Raw genomic sequence first — 26,345 nt, 5'->3', positions numbered from 1 at the left:
CAGTCAAAGGCTTTGCATATTAAAAAGCAGAGACATTACTTTGCCAACCAAGGTCCGTCTAGTTAAGGCTATGGTTTTTCCTGTGGTCATGTATGGATGTGAGAGGTGGACTGTGAAGAAAGCTGATCACTGAAGAATTGATGCTTTTGAACTGTGGTGCTGGAGAGGACTCTTGAGAGTCCCTTGGACTGCAAGGAGATCCAACCAGTCCATTCTAAAGGATATCAATCCTAGGTGTTCATTGGAAGGACTTATGCTAAAGCTGAAACTCCAATACTTTGGCCACCTCATGCGACGAGTTGACTCACTGGAAAAGACTCTGATGCTGGGAGGGATTGGGGGTAGGAGGAGACGGGGACGACAGAGAATGAGATGGCTGGATGGCATCACCGACTCGATGGACATGAGTTTGAGTGAACTCCGGGAGTTGGTGATGGACAGGGAGGCCTGGCGTGCTGTGGTTCATGGGGTCGCAAAGAGTTGGACACGACTGAACTGAACTGAACTGATCTTGATAATATTAAAGATTTAGAACAACAGTACAGTGTATAGTGACATTCTAATTTGTGTCAGCCTCATCAAGGAATTCTAAAACTTAAAAAATATAAATACACGTGTAAACTAATCGAGGCTAAAAAAAAAACCCTCAAAATCAAAGCTGATCCACTCTGTGAATGAGATGAAACAGAAATTAACTGAAGCTGGTCAGGAAGATACACGGTGTAACACAGATGTAGGATAATGGAAGATGTTGTGGTATTCAGTCTTCTTCATGGGAAGACAATAGAATCCTCTTCTAATCACACATAAGTTATCTTTGTAAAAGTTTATACAAAATCTAGTTAGTTACACCTAGTAAGCATTTTTAGTGAATACTGACTTTCTTAGTTTGGCTTAGAAATTTTAGTAATGTCATTGATGATTGGATGGGATATTTTGTTAAGTTTTGTTAAATTCTTTAAATGTCCTGAATGAATGCTTACAATTAAATTATCATTTAAAAATCATGAGGATGTTTATTTATTTTGATTAAACATGAATTACTGCCATTTATTTCTGAACAAATTGTATGTCTTTCCTCCTCTATCTCTTTGTAAGATGAACTATTGTGATAAATCTTCCTCTCATCTACAGTCTTACATTTTGTAATTTTTTCATTGTAATAAGAACACAATATAAGATTTACCCCCTTGATACATTTTTTTATGTATAATACAGCATATTGTAGGTACAATATTATACAGCAGATAGCTTGCCTGAAGCTCTGTCCTATAATTTTTTAAAAATCTATACTTTTTAAGGTCTTTTTAAAATTATGTGAAGAACAAGATTCTATTGAATACTTAACAGAATAATAATATGATCAATATTAATATCAGTGATTAAATAACACACCTGAATGTCATGATTAAAATTACTTTTTTTGATGGAGTGTTTCCTTCTCAAATTTTATGTTAAACTGTGAACCCAAGTTTCTAAATGGTGGCAGTGGTCGTCTATGCTGTTATTGTTTATGCCATCTAAAGATACCCATGACTGTTCATGCTGATGTATGGCAGAAGCCATTACAATATTGTAACATAATTATCCTCCAATTAAAAATTGAAAACACCTGGAGTTTTGGTGTGTTTTTTTTTAACACGCCAGGTATTCCATTTTAAACACAAAACCTCATTGAATTGAATCTTTAAGAATTAGAGGATTGAAAACAGACAGACATACAAACACATGCAGAGAGAAGCGGAGGGGGAGAGGAAGAGAGAGCTTTTGTTTTCACATGCAACCTGTGTATTTTCAAAATCACTGATTTTTTAGTTTTTGATATTGGATTACAGTCATTAGAATATTGAAAACTTTCAAGGAAAGAGATTCAATATGAAAGCTGTTGAAAATCTTATTGCTTTGAATTTAAGTATAATTTGGAATTTAGTTTTCCAGTAATACTGTGACAAAAGAACAGACTTATCAGAACTTGGAGGTCTTATAAGCAATGTAAGTATTGTGTCAGAAGAGACTGGTGATGCTTAAAGTGCTGCCTTCAGTTCAGTTCAGTCGCTCAGTCGTGTCCGACTCTCCGCGACCCCATGAATCACAGCACGCCAGGCCTCCCTGCCCATCACCAACTCCCGGAGTACACTCAAACTCATGTCCATCGAGTCGGTGACGCCATCCAGCCATCTCATTCTCTGTCCCCACCGTCTCCTCCTACCCCCAATCCCTCCCAGCATCAGAGTCTTTTCCAGTGAATCAACTTTTAAAATTGCATCCAAATACTGCATTTCGGACTCTTGTTGACCATGATGGCTACTCCATTTCTTCTAAGGGATTCCTGCCCACAGTAGTAGATATAATGGTCATCTGAGTTAAAATCACCCATTCCAGTCCATTTTAGTTCACTGATTCCTAGAATGTCTATGTTCACTCTTGTCATCTCCTGTTTGACCACTTCCAATTTGCCTTGATTCATGGACCTAACATTCCAGGTTCCTATGCAATATTGCTCTTTACAGCACCCGAGCTTGCTTCTATCACCAGTCACATCCACAACTGGGTATTTGTTTTGCTTTGGCGCCATCCCTTTATTCTTTCTGGAGTTATTTCTCCACTGATCTCCAGTAGCATACTGGGCACCTACCGACCTGGGGAATTCCTCATTCAGTATCCTATCATTTTGCCCTTTGATACTGTTCATGGGGTTCTCAAGGCAAGTCTACTGAAGTGGTTTGCCATTCACGCTAATGAAAATCTTACTTGTTTATGAAAGCAGATTCTTCAGTATGTGCATTTATTTCCACATTTCAGTGACTATAGATATTTGAATATAATACACCTAGATTTCTTTAAAACTCTTCAAGTGATTACATAAAGCGTTTGCCTAATTATTTCAGTAATGTTGAAAAGTTAGATTAAAAATTTTTTAAATCCCCAAGTGTAAGAAAGTGCTGATGCAGATGGAAATTGCCATTTTTGATACATTTGTTGTGATTAGCTCATCTTGTCTCTGTCCCATTCTCTTCAAGCTATGGACATTTGCAGTTTTGAAAATGGAAGCCTGTGTAAATGGTACCAGCCAATCTCAGAAAAAATAATTAAAGATTCAAACACATTCAGATGGGGACTTGGTAATGGAACCAGTATTCATCATGGTGAGGAAAATCACAGGCCATCGGTGGATCATACAACGTAAGTGACCACATATTTGGAAAATGTCTCTTAGGAACTATTGATTAAGCACTTCCCAAATTCCTGCCTTGCCCCCTTACCCTGTTAGTGCTCTTGTAAAGATGAATGTTTAAGTGGAGAATAAGTGGACTAAGTATATTCTTTCTTACAAGGTTGAAGAAAACATTTAATTAAAAATGTAGTACATGCTCCTATAAAACTCATAAAGAGTAAAGTAAGTCATAAAGAGAAAAATATTGTATATTAATGCATATATATGAAATCTTGAAAAATGGTATCATTTTTCTTGCTTGTTTAGTTGCTCAGTCATGTAGATTCTTTGCAACCCTTTGGACCATAGCCTGCCAGACTCCTAATCTATAGAAATTTTCAGGCACGCACACTGGAGTGGGTTGCCATTTCCTCCTCCAGAGGATCTTTCCAACCCAGGGATCGAACCCATATCTCCTGGGTCTCCTGCATTGCAGATGGATTCTTTACCTGCTGAGCCATTGGGGAAGCCCCCCAAAATGGTATAGATGATCTTATTTGCAAATCAGAATTAGAGTATGGATACCAAGGGGGTATTGGGAGATTGAGATTGACATATATACGCTATTGATACTGTGTATAAAATAGATAGCTAATGAGAACCTACTGTACAGCACAGGAAACTCTACTCAGTGTTCTGTGGTGACCGAAATGGGAAGGAAATCCAAAAATGAGGGGAGATATGTATGCTTATATGTATATATGCTTCCTAGGTGGCACTAGTGGTAAAGAACCTGCCTGCCAATGCAGGAGACATAAGAGATGTGGGTTTGATCCCTGGATGGGAAAGATCTCCTGGAGGAGGACGTGACAACCCGCTCCAGTATTCTTGCCTGGTGGGCTATAGTTCATGGGGATGCAAAGATAGGACACATCTGAAGTGACTTAGCGCACACACACGCACACACACACATATAGCTGATTCATTTTGCTGTGTGGTAGAAACTAACACAACATTGTAAAGCAACTATAATAAAAATTAACATTTTTTTTAATTTAAAAAATTTAGGAAAGCATTTCATAGACTGCCTTAAATGTGTATGCAATTTATTATACCTCATGACGTCTTTGTGTATTAATATTCATTTTTATTATGTTTCAATATGTTTTGCAACTGTCTGGTGAGGATAGATGACACAATCCCCATTTCCTTGGTCTTTTTGCTCTTCTCCAATTAACTACTCCTTTACATTCAAAAAAGTCATAGAAACCTGAGAAAAGAATGCGTAAGTAAAGAAAAATAATTTGTAATATTGCCCAGGATCCAGAAGAAGTTATATATTTATCCCTTCTCCAAATTTCTTTTCCTCTTTTCTTCCTTTTCAAACTTCTCCATCACCTTGCCCTTTCTCTCTTCTTCCAGTCATTGCTCTTTATCATCGTTTATTTTGGTCTTTTCTTTCAAGTTTTAATAACTCATTTCTTCCCCTGTTTTGTAGTCTGAAAATAATACTCCCTACAAGCTCCCATTTTTCTTTTTTCCTTTTAATGATTTCAAGGAAATGTTACTGAAGACAACAAAGAACTCCCTGTTTATATTACAGAGAATCTTTTCAAAACCTTTATGCCTTCACACTTCTCCGCCGGTAAAGCTTTATGACCCCCAGCTCCTATGGTTGCTGCTTCAAAGAAAACTAAAGGTATATCTGCTGTCCAGTTCATTGATGCCCTGGCCAACTTGACCTTGCACTCAAGGGGATCAGTGTATCTTTAGTGTGCAGGGACTTTATTTTCCTGGCTGACTTTTTCACCCTGATTTTTTGAGCTCTCTTTTATTGTTTGTGTTCCATTAAAATGGTTCCAGTTTTACCATCATTTTATTTAAACATCTGCAACCAAGTTGCCCAAGGTATATAGAGTAGCAGATAGGAATGCTGCTTTGTTTTGATCACATCTGACAATTGGCAAATAAATTTTGTAATTTCAGTATACAAAAGTTTTCTTGGGCTTCTTCTCACATAAAAAAGCATGGGATGATTTCAGAAACTTTCTGTGGCTCATGCAAAGCTGTGCTTCATTAATAATCTATATTTTTGTAAAGAAAAAGAGGAGAGTCTCATTTCTAGGTGGTAAAAGTATAAATAGAACTATGAAAAGATATAAGGAGAATAATATAATTGCCTTTTAACTTGTTTGTCTCTGCCCCTCACCCCCACCACCTCCAGTAAACTGCAAATTCCCTGAGGAATTTCAAGGACTTTGATTCCCTTCCATTGCATTATTTTTAAGATTTATTATATAATTAAGTGCCAGTAATTATTTGTTGAGTGAGTTAGTTGATGATTAGGATCAATATATTGATACTTTATAATTAAAGCCTGCAAGGCACAAAGTTAAATATATCCTAAATAGGAATACTTAATCAGGTAATGTTTAATGGATGAGAACTACATGACAGTGAGTCCTGGAGAAGGGTGCAGTCCCTAAGCTTCCATCTCCTCTTCCCTTCTTTTCTTTTTCCCTTTTACTTTGTATAGGGAATTAAAATACAGGAAATAGTTCTTCTGTGTCATTTATCCTACTCTCTGATTTGTAGTAGAACTCCAAGCTTCCCTTATGGCTCAGATGGTAAAGAATCTGCCTGCAATATGCGAGGCCTAGGTTTAATCCCTGAATTGGGAAGATCTCTTGGAGCAGGGCATGGCAACCCACTCCAGTAGTCTTGCCTGGAGAATTCTATGGACAGAAGAGCCTGGTGGGTTATAGACCACAGGGGCTCAAAGAGTTGGACACGACTGAGCAACTAAGCACAGCATATAGCACAAGCTCAGTTTACCCAAATTCTGTTTGGTTTTTTTTTGTTGTTGTTTTATTTTTAAAGAGGACCTTCTCTATTTAGAAAATACTTTGTTCTCTCTCAGGTATCTGGCCCTAGAGATTTAAAGCCAGATTTTTAGACTTGTGTCTGAAATTGTTTTCAAGAGCACTCTTGAAAATACAAAAGCTCTACCCCAGTTCTTTCATTCTATGAATTCATTTCACCTTAAGGCAAAGACTGCTTCTGGCTTAGGGTGGCGAAGGTCATTCATAAGTTAGTACAAAAAAAAAACAAGTCACATTACTGTGTTTCAAAATATTCTGTCACTTTATATACCTAGTGAAGCAGTAGAATGTCTATCATGATAGAGTAGGAATATGTAGGGAGGTTTTCATTGTGTAGTTGAATCTTTGTTAAGTCTTAACTTGTGTTTTTCATCATGGAAATGAAATGGTAAAGGCTAACAAAGTGAAGTGATATTCCAAGTGACCCTCTTTGGTTTGTGTTCACACTTTAACAGACAAGTCTTTATACCTGAGGATCTAAAGTGAACTCTAGGTCTATAATAAGGGTTATATCTATTTTACTTTTTCTGTTTGTAGGAGAGTAACACCGTTCCATACAGCTGTTTCATTCAACATATGTATATGAATTAGAAATAGTCTTCTCTTCTTCTGGGGCTTCTTCTATGTGGCCATGGTCTTAGCATGGGGCTTATGAGTGGATTCTCCCTTCATCCTGCTCAGCAGGGACCAACTAAGGGCACCTGGCATGAAAACTAAATATTTATTTAAAAATACATATTGTTCTAGATTATAATCTGAAGAAATAATAAAGTAAAACCTACTCAATGTAAATATTGCAATTTGCATGTTCTTTTGAGATTGGAGTTGGATGAAATTTCTATTTCCTTTAACTTAGGCAGTGAGAGGGAATATTTAGTAGAAAAATTATTTTCTTGGTATTTTGGGGAAAGAACCATGATCTAGTTAAACAATAACAACAGCAACACACACACACACACAAAACACAGAAGCAAAATGAATTTATATCCATTCATGCTAGAGGAACTACAGAACTTGGAAAAACATGAATCTTAACTGAGAATTTTTTTAAAAAATTATTTGCTTACTATTGAATCAAGGCATTTGGATTACCTAGCATCTAAGCTTTGTAACTAATTCATATTAAGTATGAATATGAATATGTAGCTAATTCATATTAAGTTTAGAACATTGATGCTATAGGAGTGTTGTGCGTGATTTCTCTCAGTTTTTAATTTTATAAGACCTCAGAATCCTGTCCTCTAACTTCCATAATCAGTTCAACAAGCCAAGTCAACTTTACCACAGTATGTAAATTGGTGAATTGGCTCATAGCTAAGTCCCATAAATTTTATGATCATTTTTATCTCACAAGAAAGTCTTGTTTGATCCAGCTTATTCATTTTCACAGCTGGAAGCAAGAAGAGCAAAGTTTTGAGCCCTTGGACCTCAATTCCATTTTATTTGACTTCAGTAAATGCCTATCTATTGGTTAAATAAGATCTGCTATTGAGATTTTTTGGAGCCTTAAATCATTAGCTCAAGTAGATTAAGCTCTCTCTATTTATTGTTCATATGGAATTAGATCTAGTAGAATACACATGCATATTCTGGGTCAGTGGTCCCTGACTGCTCACAGAAGCTCTGGAGAAGTTTTGCAAAGTATAGATCGAGGACCTCTGATCACGTTTCCGTGTTTATTAATATTTAAATATGTAATACATTTATTTAAAAGCAGATTCTGACACTTGAATCAGAATCTTGGGGCTAGAACTGGGACTCTGTACTTTTAGTATAACTTCTAGATGGTTCAAAAACCTCATTTTTAGCAGCCATTTATGGGAGGAGAAGGAGACAACAGAGAATGAGATGGCTGGATGGCATCACCGACTCTGTGGACATGAGTTTGAGTGAACTCCGGGAGTTGGTGATGGACAGGGAGGCCTGGCGTGCTGGGATTCATGGGGTCGCGGAGAGTCAGACACGACTGAGCGACTGAACTGAACTGATGGGAGAAAGTTTGGAGGGTATTGCAAAGAGGGTGGCTTTCTTAGCAAGTATTTCCAATTCTGGTCAGAGCTGACTCATTTTCCTCTAAATTCGATGACTAATTAAAAAATTTAGAACAAAATATTTCAGGAAAAATGAAGCAACAGAAAAATTCAAAGATTATTTTATTCAAAAAAACAAAATGTGTGTGCTATAAATTAACTATTGTAATTGAGAAATTGTATGGGAGAAAACTCTGCACTGTGTTAATCTAGAAGACATGTAATTTCAGGGCACCCTCTGTGTTGCCTCGTTCATGTAAGATACCCAGACTTTTTTCTCAAGTCTTTTTGCCTGTGTGTTTTCTTCTCTACCCCAGAATCAAAATGATTCTTTCCTTTCTTTAAGATCAAATCCAAATGTACTGATTTTATTAACATCTTGACAAAGAAAAAAAAATGGGTATTTTTAAATGCCTTGCATTTTAAGGTTTGCTTGCAGATTATTGAGAAGCTGTTTAAGTATGAACCATCTCATTCAAAATGCAGATTAGATAGAGTATAATTTCGTGTGTTGCTTGTTTGTAAAGCTGGAAGTATTTTTTCTGAAATTTTTCTTTTTATTGCATAGCACTGACTGTGTCTTTGAGGTGGGAATGAGCTATAGTTCATAGTTGCCAATGAACCTACATTCCTATCTACATTGTGCATTTGTACAGGTTTGACATCATTATAAACTAAAAGCCACATAAATAATGCAAGCTGTCTCTGTGACATAACTGTGCATACCATAATGTGTCTAAGTGCTAGATATAAATGTGGATAAAGGCTTCAATAAACCCAAAAATATTTTAATGTTTTCTGCTCTGCAACAATAACAATTTGCAAAGCTTTACTCTCTTAGACATTAAATGCCAGGATCACTGCTTTCTCAGAGTCCTGTCTGGGAAGCCAGTACTTTATAGGCCAATTTAAATGCTTCAATATTCTCCCAACATAATTTCTGAAAGATCCAGTTTTATAAATCTAGAATAATGGTTAAATAGTAGGCTTTAGAAACAGTTTGGCTAAAATGAAAATGCAAACAGGCAAAATAAAAATTAAACTTCTGTAATTTTCTCTTAACTGTTTTAACGCTTGTGGGAAATAGCATTTCTGGCAGTGTTTTCACAGGACTGAATATAAAGCATAATTGCACCTCTAAAACACAAAAAAAATGGCTTGAATTTTAGGTTGACCTTGAGTTAAGCACCTATTCTTTATTTTTCCATACATGTCAATTATTTAATTAAGTGAATTAAATCTCTTTAATTTTATTTTGGTGTATTTTAACTTGATAATATTTTAAAAAAATTAACTACAGTTGCTCTAAAACATGGAATTTAAGAGAAATCTATGCTGAAAATAATACTTGTAAACCATTCCTAAAATAATATAGCTTGTAAGGTAGTGTATTTGCTGTACATGGTAAAGTATTAACAATATATTCATATATAGCATATGATTTATGATATGTTACCAATGGTCACTGTTTAATAACTTTTATATCATAGTTACAGTTACTTTCAAAATTTTTGAATTCATTATATATTCATTAATTTTTAAATGTGCTTTGCCTTTAACCAATTAAGATGAAATAAATTTATTTGTATTCTAACTTCTGCACAAATTTGTTATAGTTATACAAAATATGATGAATAAAATATTTTCTCAAGTAAGGTAAATTAGATTTAATTCTTATGTGAAGACAACTTGAAAATTTGAACATACTATACCCATATTAACCATTTATATATATATATATATCACATATGAATCATGTATATATTAATATCATCTAATGACCTTTGTATATGCAGATTTATCAAATATTCCAAGATCTTTATGGTCTGGAGGATGAAGAAGTACCCTTCACTAGACACACAACTCATTCTTAAATTAGACATGTATTTCCTGAGCATCTGGTCTGTGAGAATCGCAAGCTTAATCAGACATGGAACCAGCATAGACATGAATACAAGTTTAACACTCAGGAGAGGCCCACTGTAGACACTGAGGTCTACAGGTCTGTCTTGGTTGTCGCTATCTTTAATATTTCCTGAAAAGATTCTCCAAATTTGAATTTTGGTGAACAATATAAGTGAACTAAACTAAGTGAACTAAAATAACACTAAGGGTAAAGACCATTTGCTGATTATTTTAAGACTTTAACTTTTTTATTGTTACAAAAATACTGCTTTTTCCCCAGAAAAGAAGAAATGTATTCTTATTGTAGGAAAATGTTTAAATATAAATAAGAAAGGGAAATAATGGCAATAACTATAATCTTGCCACCATGATAAAAAGCACTGTGTGTGTGTGTGTATAAGCAAAAATAGGTTCTATTAATCATATTGTTTTCTAATATGCTTTTAATTTTATATACAATCTGTAAGAAATTATTTACCAATACTTTTTTAAATGGGGCAATAGTTTTCCATTTACAGGATGCACCATAACTCAGTAATTTAATTCCTCACTATTTGATTTACGAGTTGTTTTTGATTATACACAAATTTAATCAACCTTCACTGAACACTACGCAACTTTACACATATTGTAGATTACATCCTGAGAGTTAAAAAGCATACAGAGTAGAATTCTCATATTATTAATTATATTTTAAAACACTTGATTTATAATTTTTTGTTACTTTGCAAAATGTACCATTTTTGAAATTCAAGCAGTATGTGATGGTGTCTGTTTTTCTGTATGTTTGCTAAACAGTTGAGTATTAATTTTTTTTGTATTAAAGCTATTAAATATCAGCTAACTGCATTCTTTTCATTTCTCTAAAACAGAGAGTAACCTATATTTTTTTCTTTGTACCTTGTTCAAGTGTCTTTCTTTGTGTATTTCCTGTTTGTGCTCTTTGCTTGGTTTTCAGTTTATAGTGCTTATTTTTTCTTATTGATTCATAAGATACTTATTTATTTTGGGGTGTACTGGGTCTTCCTTGCTGCGTGTGGGCTTTCTCTAGTTGTGGTGACCTGGGTTTACTCTTCATTGCAGTGTGTGTGCTTTTCATTGTAGTAGGTTCTTTTGTTGTGCGTGGGCTCTAGACATATGGGCTTCTGTAGTTGCGGGTCCTAGATATAAAATCTTTTAAAGCATTGAGGTAATTTTTTTTTTAATCTGCTACAAATGTCGTAGAAATTTTTCCCAATTTTATTGGTCTTTTGTTACTGTTTATCATATTCTTCATATATTAAAATTCTTAGGATGTACATACTTATGTCTCCCAACTGTGAGAAGAGGTTTTATTGACATGAACTAGAGAGGAAAAAAGCAGAGACATCACTTTGCTGACAAAATCTGTATAGTCAAAGTTATGGTTTTTGTAGTAGTCATTTAGTATGTGAGAGTTGGACCATAAAGACACTGAGTGCCAAAGAATTGATGCTTTTGAATTGTGGCGCTGGGGAAGACTCTTGAGAATTCCTTGGACTGAAGGGCGATCAAACCAGTCAATCTTAAAGGAAATCAACCCTGAATATTCATTGGAAGGACTGATGCTGAAGCTGAAGCTTCAATAATTTGGCCACCTGATATGAAGAGCCAATTCATTGAAAAAGACTCTGATGCTGGAAAAGATTGAAGGCAGGAGGAGAAGGGGTCAATAGAGGATGAGATGGTTGGATAGCATCATTGACTCAAAGGACATGAGTTTGAGCAAATCCCAGGAAATAGTGAAGAACAGGGAAGCCTGGAGTGCTGCAGTCCATTGTGTCGAAAACAGTCAGACATGACTCAGCGACCGAGCAGCAACAGGGAGAAACAATATCTCTGTAGAGACCTTGTATGTCTTCCCTGGACCACAAGCTCAGGAGGGCAGAGGCAATGCTGTTTTATCATTGATGATGAGTGACTGCCTCATTCCGGTACAAGAGAAGAATTTTCTGCTATGTATGTAACACATTCCGCCCCTAGTATGCATTGAATTATTGTCAAGTGTATAGAGAAGGGGATTGGTCTCTAAAAGAGAATAGAGGAATTCATAAAAATAAAGGTAAAAATGCAAACAAGTTATCACTCTAGAAAAAGTAACAGTAAATTGCTTGTAAAGTCAGCATCCTATATTTGATGGCAGTGGAAAATAGTGTGACAAAATGTTATCTGCTGAATATGTCTACAAAAATAACATTATAGATCCCCCAGATCAATGTCATTATATTAAGGTTTCAGGGCACTGAGTAGTGAACTTGACCAGAAGTTGCCTGTGATAGTAGAGAGCTTATTTTGCAGTGGTCAAAATGCCAGGAAGGAAACATTATCATTTAAACTTCAGATATGTTTGTTAAAGAAGCTATATCTGCAAGTGGAGGGTAGACATGGTTGAGATGGAAAGAGAGGCCTTTTCTCTAAATTTAGAATTATCATTTATTTCAGTAACATACTTCATGGCTATCTTTACTTTCCAAATATTTAACATTAATTCCATAAATTGAGTTTTCTGCAAATAGCCATCTGGATTTATTTTCTTTTTTTCACTAGGTTGTAAGCTCATTAGGATCTAGTCTCCATAATATTTTCCCTTTTGTGTCTTTCCTAAATGCAGGCACTAAAACAAGTGCCTTGGAAATGCTTCAAGTTACTTTATTAAGTGGCTTCCTATTTAGCTAAATTCATCTCTTATTGTAATCTGTATTCATACTTCTTAGATAATTTTATTCCAATGGAAACATTTCTTCACCTGCACCTACTTGATTTAGTTCTCCTTTCAATTTGACATTTTAAGCCTCATTATTAACGTTATTAATTTAGTTTAATATTTTCAGTCACCAAGGATTGCCATAAAGTGGATTTTTAAATTTTTGTCCACTTAAAAGAAATTTACTGAATTGAAATTAAACTTTTCTCTAGGTTTTGAGATATTAAAATAAATTGAGCAAAAGTTAACAAAGTCAACATGAGGCTTAGTATAAAAATATACAGTGAGCTTTAATAGAGGGAGAAAGAAACCTCTTTTACATTTGTTGTGTATTCACTTTGTAGACTTAGAAATACAAGCAAGGGAAGTCAATGCATTTTCTTTATGGTGTGAAAGTTTTTGCTTAAATGTGATGGCTGTGTTTGCATATTAAAAAGATATTTATTTGTAAGATGATGTAACTTTAATGCATCCATTCAAATATCTCTGACATTAAGAACATAAATTTTTCCTGAGAGTTTATATGATACTCAAATTCAACCATAAACTATGGGTAAAGGTAGTAGTAATCCTATCAAGCACAGACTTTTCCACTGAAGAATTATTTTCATTGGTCTTACAAAATCTGTCTTTTAGAACTACAGTCATAATGAAATTAAAAATACAGTTCCTCAGTCTCATGGTTTGAGTAAATCTCAGTAGATTTGTTGTTTAGAACTCATTTTCTTCAAGTTCTTTATAACATTATTATCCAAGAAGAGTAGTTTTGTCTTAGTTATCAAGTGTATCAAGTGTAGATCAGACTAAAAACAGTTTATTAAAAATAGTTTACAAGAGATGTCTGTTTATACTTTAGTTCTGTATTAATGGTCAGATAACCAAAGGATGGAAGATTAAAATGTGATATAAGAGATAGAACAGCTGTTATCTTTTCATGACTAAATGAATGAATATATGTCTCTCCATAGATTAACTCCATAGTGTTTATTTTAAAAGTATCTAAAAAGATGCTTTAAGAGGGTTTATTAAAAATCATGCATAGTTTTACACAGGATAGGTATTAAGGTCAGTATGCTCAACAATTCATCGATAATGTAATGGCTAATGGAAGGATGTTATATAAGTTCATTTATATCTTCTTTAAATCATTTTTCTCTGGAAACATGATTACTTATTTATCATTAATAAATGTTAGAATTAAAAATTACATCTAATTTATACTTAAAACCTACCTTTGATTTGCCTATTTCAAAGAATAATATCTACAATTAAGTGGAGACTGTTCATGAAAAAGAGGGAAAATGCCAAGTTTATGAATTTTTAAATTCAGATATTTACATAGGTCTGTTTCCCCAGCATGTCCTCTTTGACTGTACACAACTAACAGGGAGGTCTGATAAATGAGCCCTGATAGCTTTCATAGTGAAGCGTCTTAGAAATGAAATCAGTATTAATTGTTTATTATGTGATAGGCATTATGAGGATGCCTTTCATACATAATCACATTAAGTCCTCCCAGTGAACTTTGCTGGTTTGTATAATTATCCCTGTTTTACACATCAGCAAACCAAGGTTTAATGATGTTAAACAGCTTGCCTTGGTACACAATATTTAGTAAGCTTGGGAGATGGAACCTTTGAATCCAAATCACAGATGCTCTAATCTGTGATCTTACACACTTTCCCTCATCTTGGAAATATCTCTTGCTTAAGAACCAAGCATTTTTAAGATTTCTGACCTGATTTGATTGCAGTTTTATGCTGCAGGAGATGGAGAAACAAGATAACTGGTATTGTATAAATAATTCAGAAGAAAAAGGAAGGGTAGATGAGTGAAGTGTTAATGATGGTAGTTTGGAGAGATTTGGAGAGAAAGCGGTAATCTAGAAATGTCCAGACTTCCATCGTGGTCTAGCGGTTAAGACTTCACCTTCCATTGCAGGAGGTTCAATTCCTGGTTGGAAAGCTAATATCCCACATGCCTCGTGGCCAAAACAAAACATAAAATAGAAGCAGTATTGTAGCAAATTTAATAAGGGGTTAAAAATGGTCCACGTCAAAAAAAAGAAAAGAAATATCCAGTGTCCAAACCCATTCTTGCCTTCCTTTTCTACTTTAAGTCCAGAACCCACATTTTGCTGGTAGAAGGCAATCTCATTCTGCTTTCCTGGGAATTGTTTTAGTCCAGTGGTTCCCCATCACACATCAGAATCACTTGGAGAGCTTGTTAAAACACAGGAATCTTGGGCTCACTCTAGAATTTCTGATTCGGTAGGTCTGGGTTGGACCCTAATATTTACATTAATATTTGAGACTTTCTGTATTTCCTGGACTTGAGTGTTTCCTTTAACATGTTAGAGAAGTTTTATGTTATTACCTCTTCAAATATTTTCTCAGGTCCTTTCTCTTTTCCTTCGGGACCCCTATAATGTGAGTGTAGGTGCATTTAATGTTGTACCAGTGTTCTCTTAGACTGCCTTCTTTCTTCTCATTCTTTATTCTGTTTTGCAGCAATGATTTCCACCAGTCTGTCTTCCAGCTCACTTATTCATACTTCAGCATCATTTATTCTATTAATTCCTCCTAGTGTATTTTTCGGAGAAGGCAATGGCAAGCCACTCCAGTACTCTTGCCTAGAAAATCCCATGGACAGAGGAGCCTGGTGGGCTACAGTCCATGGGGTCGCTACTAGTCGGACAAGACTGAGTGACTTCACTTTCACTTTTCACTTTCACACGTTGGAGAAGGAAATGGCAACCCACTCCAGTGTTCTTGCCTGGAGAATCCCAGGGATGGCGGAGCCTGGTGGGCTGCCGTCCATGGGGTCGCACAGAGTCAGACATGACTGAAGTGACTTAGCAGCAGCAGCAGCAGTGTATTTTTAATTATCACATCATACATCTTTGTTTGTTCTTTAAAGTTACTATCTCTTTATTAAACATTCCTGTATCAGCTCCATCAGTGCCTTTATTTTTTTCCTGAGATCTTGGATCATCTTCAGTATTGTTACTGTGAATTCTTTTTCTGGTGGATTTTCTATCTCTATTTCATTTTGTGGCTCCCTGACGCAAAAATGCTGAGGTAGAGAGGGAAGGGACTAGGATTGTGGGAATACATACCCTGAATGCTCTTTCTTTCCACCTTCCAGTCTCCTGCTAGTATCTTTTATCAGCCAATTCTAATTGAAAGTCAGAAGTTAGTGGAACCTAGATGACACACATTCTATAGAGGTCCTCAGAACTGGAGCTATTTTACAATAGTAGAATGATTGATAAAACATTTAATGAAGGGAAAGTTGTGCTTGAATTTGCTTTTCTAAAGTTATTGGTAATAGTAACTGATTGGAGTAGCACTTCGTGCTAGATGGCTAATTCATTATTGAAATACTTCAAGGGATGAGTAAGAAGTGAAATTAAGAAGGACAAAAAAGAGAGGAAAAGCTGGAGAAGTTGATGTAATACTTGTATGATATAAATGCAATACAACTGGGTTAACTGGAAATGCAAGGAAAAAGAAAAAAGAGCTGCTAAAGAGCATTATTAGTTTTTAACTTAGAAGCCTGGTTGACAGAAGTCCAATAGGACCTTTCTGTGGGAACAGAAAAAGATCCCTCATTTTGTTTTGAGTTCTTTAAGGCATTTAGCCAACATCCAAGTTGATGTTCTTCATCTCCTTAGCTTGGTATTATGATTTTTTTTTTTGTTTCCAACTTTATCTCGATATAATTGATAATACAGGATTGTGTAAGCTTAAGTTATACAGTGTAATAATTCTCTATATGTGCGTATTGTGAAATGATTACCAGAGTGAGGTTGATTAATACATCCATCATTAAGGTCTTTTCTGACTCAGGCTTCTTGTTTTGGCCACATCATCATTAGCCCTCTCTCCTGTTCTTTAGTGAATCTGTTTATTCTCCAAATGTGGGACACTGTGTCATGCATGCTACTTTCTTTCAACAATCTCCCAACCATCCTTTCAAACTCAGTTGAAAGTCAATTCTGTGAAACTCTGGTCTCTCTCCAGTCAAATCCATTTGGGTGTTAGCTGTATTCCACCATGTGTCTGAGAATACAACCAATATTAGTTTACTTCTCTAATGCCTTCATGATACTGTATCTTGAGAAAAAGGGTGCTGACAATTTGACGATTTTATAATACCTACCACTCTGCTGATCACATACTAAGTAACTGTGAGAAAAGAGGGATGATGAAAAGACAACACAGTTGAAGCATTTACTATTTGGACCAATAGAGGAGTTCTTAAAAAATAAATAAAAGCTAAAATCAAAGCCAGAGGAGATTGGTGACAATAATAAAAGTCTGATGATAAAATTAGTTCTCTTTCCCAAACTGCTTTAGATAGAATTATGGCACTTTTATGGATTATTTCCTGATATGTTCTTAACTCATGTGCATAGATATATTGCATTTATTAACTTTGGATATATTTTACATGAGATGTATGCAGTTTCTTGTAAAAAAGAAGACAGAGAAAAATATCTTGAGCTATAATTTCTTTGGAGAAATCACTAAGTTTAAAATAAAATTTTCTGATATTAAAGTACGGATGTAAATTTCCTTCCAGGGATTACTGTTCAGTCTATTTTAAATTAAACACAAAGTTTTCTAATGAAACACAGTTATCCTGTTGGTTAGGATGTCATGAACTCAAATTAATATTCTGGGAAAGCTTTTAGTGAGTTAATTAGAAAATGTAGATTTTTAAAAATTAAATGATATTTATTAAATTATTTTTAAATTTAAATGTTAAATTTGGTAATTCAATTTTTATCTGCAAAAATGTTTGAAACAAATATGACTGCCCAGTAGTATCAATAACTTTGGTGTATTTCAAAGATTGATTTAAAATGAAAGGACACAAGAGCTTTTTTATTAAGTAGAATAGTCGGCTCCAAACTTTTCCTGGACTAGACCCATTTACTGTTCACATTCAATTCAAAAAAGATTTCCCTTTTAACAGCGTTAAACTGCTATAGCTTGTACCATTTTCGCTTCATTACTAGCATTGCCTTGGTTTAGATTCCAGTTGTGATATTCTGTATTCACGTTATTAGAAAAACAGGATTAGCCACAAAACACTGTGGTAGTGTTTGCTTACATTTTCAAATACTTCTAACATGATCTATGTCTTTTGTATATTCAGAATTTAGATTGCCCTTTCCAGTAGAGACTAGTGATACTATAAATAACTGGTAACAGCAATTGCTGATGAGCAGTGCTGTAGAATAATATAAAGGTCAAAGAATGACAGTTCATGATCATCCTTTACAAAGTATACAAGGCTTTAAAATACTGATGTTGAACTCCAGTGGCCTGGCACAGGGAATTCATGGCACAATATGACTCCCCTTTCATCAGTGTGATTGTGAGGTTAAGAACCAGAACCAAATTATCTGCTCTCTCTACAAACGCAGAGATCTGAGGGTGAGTGTTCTGTGTGCAACACAGGACAACAGATAGTTTTACACATCACACCTGCTCCTCACTCGTGCTTTACTGCTAATTTAATCTCTAGTACAGTGTGGCGTTTTAAAAAAATGGTAAAAAGGTAGAAGTGCTTAATCTCAAGACACCATAGCTTAAATAATATTGAAAAATATTCAAATACAGGAATCATTTAAATTTTGAGCATAGGACATCTTAGTTTTTATCAGACCCTGATAATGTTGAATGAATATGAATCTGACTGGAAACTATGACTCGTTTGCATACTTGTGATTGTCATTTACATCTGACAAGCCTATTGCCTGTTAACAGAGATGGTTTGTACATTTCTTTTACCTCCTTGACACTAGCAGGCTTATGCTGATTTTAGATTATGGAATCAGCCAAACTGCTTTTCAAAAGGAAAATATGTCCAAGCAGTTGTTATCTCTCCATTACCGATATTTATTTTTTGAGACAGAATGCTATACTTCTGCTTATTCTCATTTCTCTTTTGACTTTCAACTCCTATATTTGTAAAACTAAATTAACTGGCCAGTAGAAGGAAAGAAAGCTTGAATATAGTTAGGCGTCTCAATATTTTTCATGACATGGAGCCTGTAGAAAATGATGATACTGGTAAGATCCACTGGGTAAATTAGAGGAGATTTGATTTTATGTGTACCATGCTTAAGATAAAAAGTCCATAAAACTGAGCAACTAAACAGTAACAACAAATATTTTCTTTATATAATTATGATAAGAGGAATAACGAGTTAATTAACACACCCATCACCTCAGTTACCTTTTGTGTGTGTATGTGGTGAAAACATTTTAGTAACCAAGAAATATTTCTAATATAAGGGATTGGGAGTGATGAGGGAGGAGGCAGGGGAAAAGCTGACATTTTAGGTACGGCAGTGGGGGAGACTGTATTTGAGCAGGGATTTGCAAACAACTGGGGGACACACATCTCAGGCAGCCCCAAGACAAGGGCAAGCTGGGCCTGAGCCTTGAAGGCACTGTGGCTTGAGCCCAGCTTTACAATGTATACATCTATGAAATCATCACATCATTATACTCTAAATATACACAGTTTGACTTGTCAATTATACCTCGATGAAGCTAGGGGAGCGAAAAGAACTACTCATAAAAAGTGGGGGGGGGAATAGAATCATTTCTTTTTTTGTGTCTTTTGTCTCTCTCTCCTTAAAAATCTGTTTTAACTTATTTAACTTACTTAATGTATTTGGAAGGACTGATGCTAAAGTTGAAACTCCAATACTTTGGCCACCTCATGTGAAGAGTTGACTCACTGGAAAAGACTCTGATGCTGGGAGGGATTGGGGGCAGGAGGAGAAGGGGACAACAGAGAATGAGATGGCTGGATGGCATCGCCTACTTGATGGACATGAGTTGAGTGAACTCTGGGAGTTGGTGATGGACAGGGAGGCCTGGCGTGCTGTGATTCATGGGGTCGCAAAGAGTCAGACATGACTGAGCGACTGAACTGAACTGAAGAGGAATAAAGCAAGTAATGGAAGATATTAAATATTGGGTTCAAGTAATGCTAATGTTTTTTTTCCCAAAAGATAACAAGATCTTTAATTTGCTTCCTATTAAAGTCTTTTCAAATTTTTTATTATGGCAAAATATATCTAACATACAATTTTACATATATAATAAGCATTTCTTTCTCCATGTTCTTGACAGCAATTTATTTTGTTCTTTTTGTTTCTGGGAGGGGTTTTTAATAACCATCCCAGTGAGTGTGAAGTGACGTCACATGGTGGTTTTGATTTAAATTTCCCTAATGATAGTGACATGATCACTCACCTGGAGCCAGACATCTTGGAATGTGAAGTCAAGTGGGCCTTAGAGAGCATCACTATGAACAAAGCTAGTGGAGGTGATGGAATTCCGATTGAGCTATTTCAAATCCTGAAAGATGATGCTGTGAAAGTGATGCACTCAATATGCCAGCAAATTTGGAAAACTCAGCAGTGGCCACAGGACTGGAAAAGGTCAGTCTTCATTCCAATCCCAAAGAAAGGCAATGCCAAAGAATGCTCAAACTACCGCACAATTGCACTCATCTCACACGCTAGTAAAGTCGTGCTCAAAATTCTCCAAGCCAGGCTTCAGCAATATGTGAACTGTGAACTTCCAGATGTTCAAGCAGGTTTTAGAAAAGGCAGAGGAACCAGAGATCAAATTGCCAACATCCACTGGATCATGCAGAAAGCAAGAGAGTTCCAGAAAAACATCTATTTCTGCTTCATTGACTATGCCAAAGCCTTTGACTGTGTGGATCACAATAAACTGTGAAACATTCTGAAAGAGATGGGAATACCAGACCACCTGACCTGCCTCTTGAGAAACCTGTATGTATGTCAGGAAGCAACAGTTAGAACTGGTCATGGAACAACAGACTGGTTCCAAATAGGAAAAGGAGTATGTCAAGGTTGTATATTGTCATCCTGCTTATTTAACTTCTATGCAGAGTACATCATGAGGAACGCTGGGCTGGAAGAAGCACAAGCTGGAATCAAGATTGCGGAAGAAATATCAATAACCTCAGATATGCAGATGACACCACCCTTATGGCAGAAAGTGAAGAGGAACTCAAAAGCCTCTTGATGAAAGTGAAAGAGGAGAGTGAAAATTTTGGCTTGAAGCTCAACATTCAGAAAACGAAGATCATGGCATCTGGTCCCATCACTTCATGGGAAATAGATGGGGAAACAGTGTCAGACTTAATTTTTTTGGGCTCCAAAATCAGTGCAGATGGTGATTGCAGCCATGAAATTAAAAGACGCTTACTCCTTGAAAGGAAAGTTATGACCAACCTAGATAGCATATTAAAAAGCAGAGACATTACTTTGCCAACCAAGGTCCATCTAGTCATGGTTTTTCCCGTGGTCATGTATGGATGTGAGAGTTGGACTGTGAAGAAAGCTGATTGCCGAAGAATTGATGCTTTTGAACTGTGGTGTTGGAGAAGACTCTTGAGAGTCCCTTGGACTGCAAGGAGATCCAACCAGTCCATTTGAGAGGAGATCGATCCTGGGTGTTCATTGGAAGGACTGATGCTAAAGCTGAAACTCCAATACTTTGGCCACCTCTTGCGACGAGTTGACTCACTGGAAAAGACTCTGATGCTGGGAGGGATTGGGGGTGGGAGGAGAAGGGGACGACAGAGAATGAGATGGCTGGATGGCATCACCGACCAGATGGACATGAGTTTGAGTGAACTCCGGGAGTTGGTGATGGACAGGGAGGCCTGGCGTGCTGTGATTCATGGGATAGCGGAGAGTCGGACACGACTGAGCGACTGCAGAAGAATGATATGACATTGACTGTCTTTATATGTGCTTAGCTAATTTGCATAGTTATTCATTCCCTTTACTCATTTTGAATGGGGTTTTTGTTTTTTATTGTTGAGTTGTAGGAGTTCTTTGTATATTCTGACTATTAATCTCTTATCAGAGTATGATTTTCAAATATTTATCAGATTCTATGTGTTGACTTTTCACTCTGTTGATAGTATTGATGCATACAAGCTTTACTTTTGGCATAGTTCAGTTTATCTATTTTTTTCTTTGGTTACCTTTGCTTTTGGTATCATAGCCAACAAATAGCTGCCAGATTCAGTCATGAGGCTTTTTCCCTAGTCTGTCTTTGATGCCATGTAGCATGTGGGATCTTAGTTCCCTGACCAGGGATTGAACCTCTGCCCCCTGCACTGAGAGCATGGAGTCTTAATCACTAAACCCCCAAGGGAAGTCCTCCTCTAAACTTTCTTCTGAGAGTTTTATAGCTCTTATGTTTAGGATTTTGATTTAGTTTGAGTTAATCTTTGTGTGTGATATAAAGGTAAAGGTCCAACTTCATTATTTTGCAAATGGATATCTTACTTCTCCTAACAATTTTCTTCTTTTCCTTCTTTCTCCTCCCTACTCTCCCCACCACCTCCTTCTTTTCCTCCTTTTCCTCCTCTTCTCCTTCTACTGCTAAAACTTAAGGTCTTTTTTTTTTTTTACATATTATATAATGATAAACGAGGTATTGTTGTAACAATTATTAAAAAAATTCTTTAATCTCAAAGTTATTGTCCCTAGAGTGTTCATTTCAGGAAAGATAATGAAGCTTGAATACTTATTTTTCTGCATATTCCTTTTGGATTAGCATCTTCATTTAGCAACTTTTAACTGTTAGCAATTTTGAGCAATGGATCTTACAATTTAACATGCCCCAGAATAAGCTGAAAATTTTGTTGAACAGATTGATGAACCTTACCCCAGAGTTCCTGATTCAGTAGGTTTGAGATAGGGCCCAAGAATTAGCATTTTAAAAAGTGTCCAGGAGAGGCTAATGCTGCTAATTCAGACACCATATTTATAGGACAACTAGTAGGAGATATTCTGGGGTAAGAGAAATATTCTATATCCTGTGTGGTGGTTATACAGATGTAAAAGGTTATTAGAAACCATCAAACTTAACATTTAAAATATAAGCAGTTTAGTGTATTTAATTATAATGCAGTTAAAAAAATAACTTCTGAGGAACACTGAAAAATAGATAAGTGGAAATACATACTTGAATAGGAAGGTTATTTTGTAAAAATATCAGTTCTATCTAAGCATAAATCAAGTGTTCTTATTTTAAAAAGAGTATAAAGCATGGGGTGATGAATCTAAGTCCCCAGTCCTGACTTCAGTATTTTGCAAAAGAATACCATTGGCAAATTGTTTTAGTTATCTCATGTATGAAATAGTAATGAATAATCCTACTTTCTTAGTCTTGTTACAAGTATCAAATAATAAGCTATTATTTAATACTCCCTAATTTAAAGGCATACTAATTTAAAGATTGATCTAAAAATTCCAATATTTTATACATTGTAGAAGCTAGTGTTTCTTTGGTCTGAAATCTATTTAACAAAGAATATACATACATGAGCATTCTAAATTCCTGTTTTGGAATTAGATCATAAATACAGCTGCATTGTGTAAATTTAGGAGTTTCAATATAAGACCTCTATATTTATCAGTTGTTATCTTTTTAATATATTTCTTCTTGCCTCACAAAGAGCTGTTCTCCAGTGAATGTCATACAATATTGAAATAAGAACCATGGATGCTCCTAATTAAAACAGTTGGCTTTAATACCTTTGTTATTAAATTTTGTGTTGATAAAACCCCAGGTGGTTATGTAAAATTTCAACAAATGTTTTTTTCATTTTTTGTTTCATAAGATTAGGAAAGAGAAATCTAAAAGCACTGCTCAAACTGTAAATCCCTTTTTCACAATTGAGGTGCAAATTGTATTTGTAAAGAATTTTTTTATAGAAAAGCAAGAAATATCTACTGCTTTTATTTAGCAACACATTCAGGAAATATTTATTAAGCACCAGTTGAGTTTAAGCCATTTTACAAGGTGTTCTAGATCCTATAATAGGTAAGTTAAAATATATGCCTTCATATGTTTATGTGAGACTTTAGCATCATGTTCAATGAACTAAAATCTAATATGAAAAATGCATCTAAAAAGTTATGTATAAAATGATATGGAATTCTTGGGTGAGAGAGTGATTTTGAATCAAGGAATTTAGAGTCGAGGGATTTAAGAAGGTTTAGAAAGGAGAATATACTTGAGAGATGCTATGGAAGGTAAATCTTTAGGAAAAAGACTAAGGATAGAGGTTATACTCTTCTCATCTTAGGGAATGAGATGGCCGGATGGCTGATGCAATGGACATGAACTTGGGCAAACTCCAGGAGATGGTGAGATACAGGGAGACCTGGCATGCTGCAGTCCATGGGGTAGCGAAGAGTTGGACATGACCGGGTGACTGAACAGCAACAGAGGTTATACATTGTTCAGAAGAAAGACCAACATAATGGAGACAGAGGGAAGGAAATTCATGACGTATTCAAGTAACTGCATGAACACATACAATGAGTATAAATCTGGGTTTTTGAGTGAAGTAATATATGAAAGTTGAAGCTGGATGTTAGTATAGAAAGTTATTTCTCAGATTCTGATGAGTTGAGACTTTTATCCAAAGAATAGTGCTAAATTAGCTGTGGTCTGTGGGCCAGTTTTTGCCTAATACCTGTTTTTGTTAGTGTAGTTTTTTTGGAACATGGCTATAATCATTCATTTAAGTGGTCCATGGATGCCTTCATGCTGCAGAGTTGAATAGTTGTAGCAAAGACCATGTGACCCCAAAAGCCTAAAATATTTGCTGTGTGGCCTTTACAGAAAAAAAAGTTCTCTGACCCCCAGTAAGATACCAATTCAGCCTGAAAGAGGCTTCCCTGGTGGCTCAAATAGTAAAGAATCCGCCTTCAATGCAGGAAACCTGGGTTTTATGGTTGAAAAGATCCTCTGGAGAAGGGAATGGCTACTTACTTCAGTATTCCTGCCTGGAGAATTCTATGGAGAGAGGAGCCTGGTGGGCTACAGTCCACAGGGTCACAAAGAGTCAGACACAACTGAGCGACTAACTCACTTTTTCTCATTATGAAAGACCACTCTGTGGACAGGCTAGTTACAAGAAAATGATGATATCAAGGAACTTGCGCCAGAAGCAAATTAATTCAGTGCTTCCTTTATCAAGAAATTCTATTAAAAAAATGAAACAAAACAATGTCAGCTGATCAGCACAGTATATGTAATAAATTGATGTGTATTTTACCAAGGCTTCTTATGTACTTGCAATCCAGGAACATACAATTTAGTGCAGGGATCTCAGTTGGAGTAAGTAAAGGTGTATTGAAGATTTCTAAGCCGGATGGTAGAATCAAATGTATATTGTAAACGACCAGTAAGATCAAATAGAACCTTTTTTTTTTTTTGGTCTTTTGCAATGTTCCAGCAGAATGTAGAAGGCATATGTGGAATTTTGGAATCCTACACATCTGGTTTCAGACCTGGGTTGGGGTCAGGAACAGGGGTGGGGTCATGTCCCGACACTCAAGAAGGAATGTTCCTTTTCCCTTATATTCTAAAAATCCCACATGAGAACTCTGAGTGTTCTATCTTATTTTAGAAGGTTACTCCAGCAGTTGGTGGATCAGATTGTGGAGTTGGTAGGAGGGGTGGGGAGCAGTTACACATGGCAAGGATGCTTCATTGCAGACATGAAGGTGGTACTATGAAAATCCCCAGGAGAATTATACTGTTGAACACTTTGTATTTTCTGCTACTCATGAAGGTAATCAAGTTCATGACAACTTCCAGTCACTCATATACCATCAGTTATATTACAACAGCCTATTACAGTATTATAATCATAAGATATATCTCAACACAGAGGATAAGCCTGGAGAATATGTCCCTCATACTGTACCTGTATATTCTGATTTGTCCATGCAAGGGTATATTTTTTTCCTTACTAATTTAAATAAGGTGAATACCCATGAGATTCTCAAATAAGAGGGAAATGTAAATTTTTTCATCACTTAATCTGTGTAATACTGAGGCTCTAGAAACTGATTATCCTATGACACTTAGGCAACATTTTAAAAAATAGCATGACTGTAAATCAGATCTCTTTTTATAATGACTTTTTAATGACTTCTATATCATCGCCTGGATCTTTACTTTTGTGACACCTGGATATAAAGCTGTGCTTTCTTTAAACCTTTACTACTGCGGTTTATGCTATGTTTTATTAGAAAAGATATATTTCTATAACACATCATACTTCCTGCCCTGTATGAGAAAAGACAGTTTGAAGGATGGGAGAGAGATGCTGATATTTTATGAGTGACAGCACTGTTAGGTATGATCATTACTGCTGTACTCTTTCCAGGAGGGGAGTTGATTTCCTTTGCAGGTACGTGCTCAAATAATTTCACCTCAGGCACGTGCTTGGATCATTCTTCATTTTCCATTAGACATCATACATACATCATATGTCCTCAATTAAGGCATGTAAAAGATGAGATACTTTTACATTGGTACTGTGCAGATGTGCTTCTCTGCATGTTCAGTTGCTCAGTTGTGTCCAGCTGTTTGCCACCCTATGGACTGTAGCCCTCCACACTGCTCTGTCCATGGGATTTTCCAGCAAGAATACTGGGGTTGCCATTTCCTCCTCCAGTGGATCTTCTTGACCCAGGGATTGAACCCATGTCTCCTGCCTTGGAGGCAGATTCTTTAACTGCTGATCCACTGGGGAAGCTCAGTGTTCAT

The 26,345-nt window shown here is 35.8% G+C and overlaps 1 protein-coding gene across 2 annotated transcripts in view; it reads left to right on the top strand.

The window, feature by feature from the left end:
• MALRD1 (MAM and LDL receptor class A domain containing 1) overlaps window positions 1-26,345 on the top strand; it is a 596,047-nt gene that overhangs the window by 175,740 nt on the left and 393,962 nt on the right. For both annotated transcript variants that reach the window (XM_088844424.1, XM_055428153.2), the window contains one exon: window positions 3,021-3,183. In XM_088844424.1, coding sequence (XP_088700550.1) covers window positions 3,021-3,183 — 163 coding nt within the window. The remainder of the gene's footprint in view (window positions 1-3,020; window positions 3,184-26,345) is intronic.

Source organism: Moschus berezovskii, chromosome 15, assembly GCF_049115385.1.
Source record: "Moschus berezovskii isolate FMDL1 chromosome 15, NW_MosBer_1.0, whole genome shotgun sequence".
NCBI classification, from domain to species: Eukaryota; Metazoa; Chordata; class Mammalia; order Artiodactyla; family Moschidae; genus Moschus; species Moschus berezovskii.
Note: the sequence above shows the minus strand (reverse complement) of the source record. Positions and strands in the feature narration are given on the sequence as shown.